The sequence below is a fragment of the Ornithorhynchus anatinus genome, chromosome 5 (genome assembly GCF_004115215.2).
Source record: "Ornithorhynchus anatinus isolate Pmale09 chromosome 5, mOrnAna1.pri.v4, whole genome shotgun sequence".
NCBI classification, from domain to species: Eukaryota; Metazoa; Chordata; class Mammalia; order Monotremata; family Ornithorhynchidae; genus Ornithorhynchus; species Ornithorhynchus anatinus.
In genome coordinates this window covers 2357469-2368696 of record NC_041732.1, presented here as the reverse complement: position 1 = coordinate 2368696, position 11228 = coordinate 2357469, and the positions used below count along the sequence as shown (strand labels likewise).

At 60.7% G+C, this 11228-nt stretch overlaps 2 protein-coding genes across 3 annotated transcripts; one reads left to right on the top strand and one right to left on the bottom strand.

The window, feature by feature from the left end:
* The first annotated feature begins 1872 nt into the window (after nt 1-1872).
* EXOSC5 (exosome component 5) lies at nt 1873-9287 on the top strand. Its single transcript, XM_029064495.1, has 6 exons — nt 1873-2010; nt 7107-7220; nt 7549-7670; nt 7778-7918; nt 8111-8200; nt 9016-9287. The coding sequence occupies exons 1-6, from the start codon at nt 1926-1928 to the stop codon at nt 9106-9108; spliced, it is 645 nt and encodes a 214-aa protein (XP_028920328.1). The 5' UTR covers nt 1873-1925; the 3' UTR covers nt 9109-9287.
* A 16-nt stretch (nt 9288-9303) lies between these two features.
* Nucleotides 9304-10755, bottom strand: TMEM91 (transmembrane protein 91). 2 transcript variants are annotated; one of them, XM_039912277.1, is made up of 3 exons: nt 10191-10755; nt 9929-10009; nt 9304-9825 (listed from the first exon to the last, which is right to left on the bottom strand). In XM_039912277.1, exons 1-3 carry the CDS (start codon nt 10425-10427, stop codon nt 9667-9669), a joined length of 477 nt encoding a protein of 158 aa, XP_039768211.1. In that variant the 5' UTR covers nt 10428-10755; the 3' UTR covers nt 9304-9666. The 2 variants fall into 2 exon arrangements, with proteins under 2 accessions (XP_039768211.1, XP_028920329.1); XM_029064496.2 differs by having other exon boundaries at nt 9929-10072; nt 10191-10741.
* Between the last annotated feature and the right edge of the window lie 473 nt (nt 10756-11228).

The following is an 11228-nucleotide window of genomic DNA, read 5'->3' as shown; positions in this document are numbered from 1 at the left end:
TGACTCGCCCACAGTCACCCAGCTGCCAAGTGGCCGAGCCGTGATTTGAACCCATGACCTCTGACTCCCAAGCCCGGGCTCTTGCCACTGAGCCACGCTGCTCCTTGTACTATTTCTGAAGTCCTCACTAAGGGCCAGGCACTGTACTAAGCGCTGTACAGTGCTCCGCACACGGCCAGACTACTTCTTTTCTTTTCCTTTGCTGTCTCTCTCCCCCTTGGAGACCGTGAGCCCGTCGTTGGGTAGGGACGGTCTCTCTCTGTTGCCCAATTGTTCCTTCCAACCGCTTAGTCCAGTGTTCTGCACACAGTAAGCGCTCAAGAAATAAGATTGAATGAATGATTGAAAGAATACCAAGCACTTAGTAGCGTGGCTCAGTGGCTTGGGGGTCAGAGGTCTTGGGTTCTAATCCCACCCCCGCCACTTGTCCGCCGTGTGACTTTGGGCAAGTCACTTAACTTCTCGGGGCCTCAGTTACGCCATCTGTAAAATGGGGATGAACACGGTGAGTCCCATGTGGGACAACCTGATCACCGTGTATCTACCCCAGTGTTTAGAACAGTGCTTGGCACATACTGAGCACTTAACGAATACCATCGTTATTATTATCATTATTAGTACAGTGCTCTGCACATAATAAGCACTCATTCAATACGATTCAATGAATGAATACCAAGCACTTAGAACAGCACTTTGCACAGAGTAAGTGCATAACAAATACCATTAAAAAAAGCACTTGTTGAGGGCTTTCAATGTGCCAAGCAACTCTTCTAAGCGCCGGGGTAGATATAAATTTATCAGGTTGGACACAGTCCCTGTCCCACATGGGGCTCACAGTCTTAATACCCATTTTGCAGATGAGGTAGCTGAGGCCCAGAGAAGTTAAGCGATTTGCCCAAGGTCACCCAGCAGACATGTGGCAGACTGGGGATTAGAACCTTGGTCCCTCGGACTCTCAGGCTGGGTCTCTAATGAGCACTCAATAAATACAAATGATTGAGCCGTTGGGACAGTGCAATATAACAATATGAGACATTTCCTGTCCTCCGTGAGCTTCAAGTCTAGAGGGGGAGACAGATATTAATAGAAATAAATAAATCACAGCTATGGACATAAGTGCTGTGGGACTGGGAGGGGGGATAAATAAAGGGAGCAAAGAGCCCGGGCTTGGGAGTCTGAGGTCACGGGTTCGAATCCCCGCTCTGCCACTTGTCAGCTGGGTGACTGTGGGTGAGTCACTTCACTTCTCTGGGCCTCAGTTCCCTCATCTGTCAAATGGAGATGAAGACTGTGAGCCTCCCGTGGGACCACCTTTCATTCATTCATTCAATAGTATTTATTGAGCGCTTACTATGTGCAGAGCACTGTACTAAGCGCTTGGGATGAACAAGTCGGGATGAACAAGACCACCTGATGACCCTGTATCTCCCCTAGCGCTTAGAACAGTGCTCTGCACATAGTAAGCGCTTAACAAATACCAACATTATTATTATTATTATTACGAATAAATGAATGAACGAATGAATGAATGAACGAACGAACGAACGAACGAAGGAACGAACGAACGAACGAGAACGAACGAACGAACGAACGAACGAACGAATGAATGAATGAACGAATGAATGAATGAATGAATGAATGGGCTGGGGCCGGCCAGGTAGACCAGGCGGCTGGACGGAGGGCGCGCGTGCGCCGTGGGCGGAAGGGCGCGCGTGCGCCGTGGGCGGAAGGGCGCGCGTGCGCCGTGGGCGGAAGGGCGCGCGTGCGCCGTGGGCGGAAGGGCGCGCGTGCGCCGTGGGCGGAAGGGCGCGCGTGCGCCGTGGGCGGAGGGGCGGCTCCGGAAGAGGCGGGCGGCTAAGTCCCGCCCCCTTCCGGAAGCGGAAGTAGCGGGCGGCGCGGGCAGCACGTGGAGGGGGGCGCGCGCCATGGAGGCGGCCTGCAGCCTGAGGCCCATGGCCTGCGAGCAGAACCTGCTGTCCCAACCCGACGGCTCCGCCTCCTTCCTGCAGGGTAACCGACCCTCGCCCCGGGGACCCCTCTCCAAGGCCTCCTGCAGCCCGGGGGAGGCTCGCACCCCCCACACCGCCCTCATTAGTTAATTATAATAACCATAATCTGGGCATTTGTAAAGCGCTTACTGTGTGCAGAGCGCTGTCCTAAGCGCTGGGGGGACAGGGTATCAATAATCATCATAATGTGGGTGTTTAATATGTGCAGAGCACCGTCCTAAGCGCTGAGGGAGACAGGGTATCAATAATAATCATAATGTGGGTATATGTTAAGCGCTTACCATGTGCTGAGCACTGTTCTAAGCGCTGGGGTAGATACAGGGTATCAATAATAATCATAATGTGGGGATTTCTTAAGCGCTTACTATGTGCAGAGCACTGTTCTAAGCGCTGGGGTAGACAGGGTAATAATAATAATAATAGTGTTGGTATTTGTTAAGCGCTTACTATGTGCAGAGCACTGTTCTATGCGCTGGGGTAGACAGGGTATCAATAATAATAATAATGTGGGTATTTGTTAAGCGCTTACTATGTGCAGAGCACTGTTCTAAGCGCTGGGGTAGACAGTATCAATAGTAATCATAATGTGGGTGTTTTAAGTGCTTCCTACGTGCTGAGCACTGATCTAACCGCTGGGGTAGACAGGGTGTCAATAATAATAATAGTGTTGGTATTTGTTAAGCGCTTACTATGTGCAGAGCACTGTTCTAAGCGCAGGGGGAGACAGGGTGTCAGTAATCATAATGTTGGTATTTGTTAAGCGCTTACTATATGCAGAGCACTGTTCTAAGCGCTGAGGTAGACAGGGTAACAATAATAATGATAATGTTGGTATTTGTTAAGCGCTTACTATGTGCAGAGCACTGTTCTAAGTGCTGGGGGAGACACAGGATAATAATAATCATAATGTTGGTATTGTTAAGTGCTTATATGTGCACAGCACTGTTCTAAGCGCTGGGATAGACAGGGTAACAATAATAATCGTAATGTTGGTATTTGTTAAACACTTACTATGTGCAGAGCACGGTTCTAAGCGCTGGGGGAGACTCAGGGTAATAATGTTGGTATTTGTTAAGCGTTTACTGTGTGCAGAGCACTGTTCTAAGCACTGGGGGAGATACCGGGTCATCAGGTTGTCCCACGCGAGGCTCACAGTCTTCATCCCCATTTTCCAGATGAGGTCACTGAGGCCCAGAGAAGTGAAATGACTCGCCCACAGTCACCCAGCTGACAAGGGGCCGAGCCGGGATTCGAACCCATGACCTCTGACTCCCAAGCCCGGGCTCTTGCCACTGCGCCAAGCTGCTTCTCACGTGCCCACTGTGTGCCAAGCACTGTTCTAAACGGTAGGGGTGGATACAGGGTAATTATGGTGTTGGTATTTGCTGAGCGCTTACCCTCTGGAGGAGCAGCGTCGTTCAGTGGAAGGAGCCCGGGCTTGGGAGTCAGAGGTCATGGGTTCTAATCCCAGCTCTGCTCCCAGTCAGCTCTGTGGCTTTGGGCAAGTCACTTTGCTTCTCTGGGCCTCGGTGACCTCATCTGGAAAATAATAATAATAGTAATGTTGGTATTTGTTAAGCACTTACTAGGTGCCCAGCGCTGCTCTAAACGCTGGGGGAGATTGAGGGTAATCAGCTTGTCCCACGTGGGGCTCCCAGGCTTCATCCCCCTTTTCCAGATGAGGGAACTGAGGCACAGAGAAGTGAAGCGACTTGTCCAACATCACCCAGCTGACAAATGGCGGAGCCGGGATTAGAACCCACGACCTCTGACTCCCAAGCCCGGGCTCTTGCCCCTGAAGACTGTGAGTACCACATGGGACAACCTGATGGCCTTGTATCCCCCACCTCAGTGCTTAGAACAGTGCTTTGCACATAGCGCTTAACAAATACCATCATTATTATTATGTGTCAAGCGCCGTTCTAAGCGCTGGGGTAGATACAAGGTAATCCGGTTGTCCCACATGGGGCTCACGGTCTTAATCCCCGTTTTACAGATGAGGTCACTGAGGCCCAGAGAAATGAAGTGACTTACCCATGGTCCCAAAGCTGACAAATGGCGGAGTCGGGATTAGAACCCACGACCTCTGACTCCCAGGTCCGGGCGCTTTCCACTGAGCCACGCTGCAGGTTGTCCCACGTGGGCCTCACAGTCGTAAGAATGATGGCATTTGTTAAGCGCTTACAATGTGCAAAGCACCGTTCTAAGCGCTGGGGAGGATACAGGGTGATCAGGTTGTCCCACGTGAGGCTCCCAGTCTTCATCCCCATTTTTCAGGTGAGGTCACTGAGGCACAGAGAAGTGAAGTGACTTACCCAAAGTCACACAGCGACAAGCGGCAGAGCCGGGACTTGAACCCATAACCTCTGACTCCCAAGCCCAGGCTCTTTCCACTGAGCCACGCTGTTTCTAATCCCTCCTTTACAGATGAGGGAACTGAGCCACAGAGAAGAAGAAGAATAATGTATTAAGCGCTGACTACATGCCAAGCACCGTTCTAAGCACTGGGGTGGATACAGGGTAATCAGGTTGTCCCACCTGGGCCTCACAGTCTTAATCCCCTTTTTACAGATGAGGAAACTGAGGCACAGAGAATAATGATAATGGTATTTTTTAAGCGCTTATTATGTGCCAAGCGCTGTTCCAAGCCCTGAGGTAGATGCAGGGTAATCAGGTTGTCCCACGTGAGGGTCGTGTTTTTAATCCCCATTTTACAGCCGAGGTAACTGAGGCGCAGAGAAGTGAAGTGACTTGCCCAAAGTCACACAGCTGGCAAGTGGGAGAGCCGGGATTAGAACCCATGTCCTCTGACTCCCAAGCTCCTTCCGCTAAGCCCCGGTGCTTCTCTTAACCCTGCTTAGTCCAGGGGTCTAATCCTGGCACTGCTGCTTGTCTGCTGGGTGACCTTGAGCAAGTCATTTCAGTTCTCTGAGCCTCAGTTATCTCATCTGGAAAATGGGGCTAAGACAGTGAGCCCCATGGAAGTCAGGGACTGTGTCGAACCCAATTTGCTTTTATCCACCCCAGCGCTTAGTACAGTGCCTGGCACATAGTAAGTGCTTAATGAATACCCTAATTATCATCATTATTACAGTGCTCTGCACACAGTAAGCAATAAATACCACTGAATGAATGAAGAAGAAGAATTACTGTGGTGTTTGTTAGGTGCTCATTGAGTGCTAGGCACTGTACTAAGCGCTGGGGTGGATACAGGCGAATCGGGTTGGACGCAGTCCCGGTCCCACATGGGGCTCACAGTCTCCATCCCCGTTTTACAGATGGGGGAACTGAGGCGTAGAGAAGTGAAGCGACCTCGCCCAAGGTCACAGCAGACAAGGGGCAGAGCTGGGATTGGAACCCACGACCTTCTCCCTCCCGGGCCCGTGCATAATCCGCTGCGCCGTGCTCCTTCGATAACAATAAAAAGACGATTTCCCTGCCCACAACGAGCTTACAGTCGAGGGCGGGGAGAAAGAAACGTTATTATATAAAAAAAAATCCGACCGTACATAAGCGGGTTGGGGCTGGGGTGGGGGAAGAACCGCAGAAGGGTGTGGGAGATGAGGAAAGGGTCGTTGGTTATTCCTTCTCCTTCGTGCTGGGAAATCCTGTCTATTAGGGTCGCCCCCAGTGTGGGGAACCCCCTCTTCCGCTCCCCGAAACCCACGCCCTCCTGTCCCTCACCAGCGTCACCTCCCCCCACCGCCACCCTCCACCCACCTTCACCGCTCTCCTCCCCCAAGCGCAGCTGGAGCCGGGCCCGATTTTCCTGGATGATGCGGAACCGTTGAGCCTGTCGCCTTTTTTTTTTTTCTTATGGTATTGGTTTCTTTCTTTTTCTGTGGGGTGTTAGGCGCGCACCGTGAGCTGGGCGCCGTACTAAGCGCTGGGGTCAACCGGTCAGGTTGGACACCGGCCCCGTCTCCCACGGGGCTGACGGCTCCATTTCACCGGCGAGGTAACTGAGGGACGGAGCAGTGAAGTGATTTGCCCAAGGTCACGCGGCAGACCAGTGGCGGAGCCGGGATTAGAACCCAGGTCCTTCCGACTCCCAGGCTCTGAGCACTAGACCACGCTTCTTCCTCCCCGCTTATTCTCCCCATCGGGGGATCCCTCCCCCTCTCCCCGACTTCTTGGGATCCTGCAGTGCCCCGAGGCCGGTGTAGAGATATCCGGAGGGCATCGGCGCCTGCACCCCGAGAAGCAGCGTGGCCGAAGCGAAAGAGCCCAGGGCTGGGAGCCGGGGACCTGGGTTCTGATTCCGCCCCCACCGCTTGCCTGCTCTGTGACCTGGGCCGATCACTTGACTTCTCTGGACTTGAGCTTTCCCGTCGGTGGAGGCCAAATACTTGTTCTCCCTCTCGCACATACCGGGAGCCCCACGTGGGACAGAGCTTGGGTCCAATCTGATGATCTTGCGTCCACCCCGCTAGACACGGGACACAGGACAGTGCACGGCACGTAGCAAGCGCTCAACAAAATTTCATTAAGAAAAAAGCGTGCATTTAACAGACACTCCTATTATACATTCCTGGGTTCTACTCCTGCTGTGTGACCTTGGACAGGTCACTTCTCTGGTCCTCAGTTATCTTCCCTCTAAAATCGGGATTGAGACTGTGAGCCTCACAATGGGACAACTTGGTTTGCTTGTATCCCCCCCGCCCCCAGCGCTTAGTACAGTCCCTTGCTCGTAATAAGTGCTTAACAATTACCGTCATTATTATTATGTACCCCTATTATCATTATCGTCACCAGCTCTGGGGAGCAATCAATCAATGGAATTTATTGAGGGGTTACTGTGTGCAGAGCACTGTACTGATCGCTTTGGAGAGTGCCTACAGTACTTCGCAGACGACAGACCCGTTTCCTGCCCACTGGGAGGTTACAGTCTAGAGGAGCAGTGGGGCTGACGGGTTCTGAGGCGAAAGGAAGGGGAAGAGCGGGGAGGATCCCAGTCCGCGGGGCCCTGCAGGAGAGGGAGACCCCGGGGCCGGAGGGTGTATCCCCCTTGCAGCGGGGGGGATTTGGGTTGGACTCGATGGAGGACGGCCAATGAGCGGGAGGTGGCCAGTAAACCGCGTTCTGCCCCCCCGCCAGGTGACACGTCGGTCCTGGCGGGAGTGTACGGGCCGGCAGACGTCAAGGCCAGCAAGGAGATCTTTAACAAGGCCACCCTGGAGGTGATGCTCAAGCCTAAGGTGGGGCTGCCCGGTGAGTGAGACGAACGGGATCCGGGGGGGAGGGTGCCCAGAGGGGGGAACCCCCCCCCCGCCACCCAATAGAGCGCACCCCACGGTAACGCCCGCTGTGCGGGGTGGGAGGGGAGGAAATCCCCCATTTAACGGGCTGACCCATCTATCTCGGGGATTTCAAGATTCCCGACTCCCAGAAAAGCCCTTGGATACGCGCAGTTCACAGCGGGAAGGGGAGTTCCTCCCCGGGCCCGAAGCCAGGGCGTGGGGGCCGGAGGGAGGGAGGGAGGGAGGGAAGGGCCTGCCATGAGCGGATTCTCCCCCTCCACCACCGTCGCCCACCCCAGGCGTGGCAGAGAAGAGCCGGGAGCGGCTGATCCGGAACACGTGCGAGGCCGTGCTCTTGGGGACGCTGCACCCCCGCACCTCCGTCACCGTGGTCCTGCAGGTGGTCAGCGACGCCGGCTCCGTATCCTGCCCGGGCACGCGCCCCCGCCTCGGGGGGCCGGGGGGAAGGGGAGGGGAGGCCGTCCATCCCCGCCCGGGCTGGTCCCGTCCCCTTAGCGTCCGGCCCAGCTGCTCTCGTGCTGCCTGAACGCCGCCTGCATGGGGATGGTGGACGCCGGGCTGCCCCTGCGGGCCCTCTTCTGCGGGGTCACCTGCGCCCTCGGCCCCGACGGGACCCTCGCCGTCGACCCCACGGCCAAGCAGGAGAAGGTGAGCGGGGGAGGCCGGGGGGTGGGTGCTCCGCGGGGAGTGCGTCCGCTTGGCAGCGGAAGGGATTCGGGTCGGACTCGATGGAGGCTTCCCGGGGAGCGGGAGCTGGCCCGGGCCCCTCGCGCTTCCTGTCCCCCTCCCCCGGCACCCACCCGTGTCCATCAGTGTGCGTGCGTGTCCGCCTGTCCCCAGGAGGCTCGGGCCGTGCTCACCTTCGCCCTGGACAGCGTGGGGCAGGAGGTGCTGATGACGACAACCAAGGGGCAGTTTTCCGAGGCGGAGGTAGGAAGGGAGGCCCGGGCGGGGGGTGGGGGGGTCCCCGGCCCCCGTGGCCCACCCTCCGCCTGTCCCCCTTCCCCCCGGGCGAGAGCCGGTTAACGTGGCGGGCCGGGTCCGTCCCTCGTTAGCTCGATGGCGTACCGGCGGCCCCGGCTTAATGTGGCGGAACGGAGGGAGAGCGTGTGGAGGAGGGAGGGCCGCTCTGCCTGCACTGCGGGGGCCGGGGCCGGGGGGGGGGACGCCCCCGGGGGTTGGGGCGGGGGGAGCCCCTAAAGGGTAGTACGTACTGAAGCGTGGGGGGGGGGGGCTGCCTCTGCTCTCCGCTGCCGGGGCGGGGGTGGGAGAGGGGAAGGCAGTGCAGGTGTTGGTGGGGAGGGGGGTCGAAGGGGAAGGGGACCCAGGGCCGGCGGAGGGGGACGGGGGGGGCCCGGAGAGCCTTTTGGGGGCGAGGGAGGGGTCTGCTCCCCTCCTGCGGCCAGCCGCCGCCCCCCACCCACAGACCCGAGGGAGCGGGGTGACGTGGCCACCCGGGGCATCCTTAATTGGCGTTTCGAAGGACAGTCCGCGGCGGGGGGAGACGGCCGTGGTGACCCACGGCTTCCCTATTCCGCCGCCCTCTCCCCGCCACCCCTCCGCCGCCGCCTTCCCGAGCGTGCCGGCTTCGGTTGCCATGGCGATCCAAGTTCGGGTCTTGTCCGAGCGCCCCGGCCCGAGGGGCGGAGGGGTCTGGGCCGGGGAGGAAGCGGCCGGGGCGGGGGGAGCGGTGCCGGGCGCCGACCTCTGGTCTCCCCCCTTCCCCCCCCCCGGTCCGACCCCAGCTCCAGCAGAGCCTGGCTGCGGCTCAGGCTGCCTCCCACCTCGTCTTCAGCTTCTACCGCGACTCCTTGCAGCGGCGCTACTCCAAGAGCTGAGGCCCCGGGGGGTCTCCCCCGCCCCGCTAACCCCCACACGGGACAGCTGGGGGGCCGCCCCCTCCCCCGCCGACACCCACACGGGACCTCGCGGGGGGGGGGGGGGGATTCCCGCCCCCTCCCCCCTGACGCCCGTATAATACAGCCGCCGGCGCTCGGCCTCCCTCTCCCATCCACCACTCTTGGAGCTCGGACTGCTTTTTTGTTTCGTCGTGTTCTTTTAATGTTCGGGTTGGGCCCCTCCGACCCCTCCCCCGGCCGGCGCCCGGCGGAGGGGACGCACGGAAGGGAGATGCCCAGCGCGGCCCCCTCAGCGGGCTCCCCCGGGCCGCCGCGGGGCGGCGGGTCGTGTCACCCTCCCGCCTCCGCGGCCGGGCCCCGGAGCCGAAACGTGGAGTCGGCGCTCCGGCGGCTGCCTTCGTCCCCGCTCCGCCCGCGTCCGGTGCCAGGCCGCTGCGGCGGGGGGCGGGGGCGGCCGCCCCCGCCCTGGAGCCGGGCCGCCCCCCGCACCCCCCTCTCTCGGCCGAGCGTCCGCGAGTCCGGGGCACCGGTGGGGCCCTAGGGGGGGTCCTTGGAGGACAGATAGGCCACCACCACCACCAGGGCGGCCACGTAGGTGCAGGCGCCCACCACGACGGCCAGGACGGCCAGCAGGAACGCCCGCCGCGACGCCACGCCGGCCTGCCGGAAGTCTCCCGTGGCCGTCGCCTTGTTGGTCTGTCGGCGGGAAGGGGAGGCCGAGGCGGGGCCGGACCTCCCCCGTCCGGCCCCCCCCGCCCGCCCGCCCCCCGCCCCGGTCCACCCCCGGCCCGGCCCTCACCTTCTGAGAGGAGTAGAAGGCGGCGATGCCGAGGGGCCAGAAGCAGCAGAGCATGGAGAAGACGGCCAGGCCCAAGTAGTCCTGGGGCAGCAGCGCCGAAGGGTCCCCGTCCCAGTCCGAGTCGCCGTCGCTGGACGAGCCGTCCTGCGCCGGAGCGGGGGACCCAGACCTCCCCTCGGCTCCGCTCTCCCGCCCCGGTGGGGGGGAGAGGGGGGCCCCCCCCGCCCCCTCCCGCCGGCCCGGCCCCGGGGGAGAGACCCACCTCCGGGACGGCGACTCCGGGCTGAACCAGCTTGGAGCTGACGGTGTGCAGGTCCACCAGGTCCGGCCTCCAGGGCCGCGGCCCGTCCCCGAAGGCCGTCTCGCTGTAGGCGGCCCCTCGCAGGGGGCTCAGGGACGGGTACAGGGCGGGGGGCAGGTTGCCCGCGTCCAGGGGCTGGGGGGCGCCCAGGGCGGGCGGGGGCAACAGCGGGTGCTGGAGCTCCCGGAGGCTCCCCATGGCTCCCCCGGCCCCTCCTCCGCCTGATCGGGGAGAGGACAGAGGACCGCCTGGCGCGGAGACCCCAACCCTCGCCCGATCCTCCCGCCGGCCACGTGCGACCTAGGGGGGCCGCGAGGGATGGGACGGACCCGGGTCGGAGATCTGCCCCGCCGGCTCCGGGCCCGGGCCCCCGTCCCTCCCTCCGTGGTCGGCGAGGCCGGACGAGCCGGCCGGCACCCTGCGGGCCCGGATGCCCCTCCGAAGGATGGGGGAGGCGGACGGCGGGGTGAAGATGACCCGGGCCCTAAGGTGGAGGGGGGGACGGGGCGAGGGAGGGTGGTCGGGGGGCCCCCGCCCCGGGGGCAGCCGCGGCATCGCCCGCCTGGCCGGTCCGAGCGGGGCCGGGGCGACGGGAGGGGACCGGGCGGCGAGGGCGAGGGGGGCATTTAGAAAAGTAGGGGGTCCTGGGCAGTAGGGAAAGGGGGATGCCCACCCCGGCTCTGATGGACCTCCGGTTCGGGGGTTGGCACGGGCCTTGGGGCCGGGGAGGGGCAGGGTGGGCGACTCCTGGGGCCGGGGGGGGGGGGGAGAAGGGCAACCTGTTGGGAGCCGGACCCCCCCCTGCAGGGCTTCCCCGACGCCCCCTCCCCTTTCACACACACACGCCCGTCCGTTTCTCCCCCAGGAGCGCCCAGCTGCAGAGTAAATCATCACCATCATCACGCTGCTATTCATCAGGCGCCGAGCACCGTACTAGGCGCCGGGGTGGGGGGCCGGAGGGGGTTCCCCCTCCCGGATCCCGCAGTGGGGAGGGGGTCG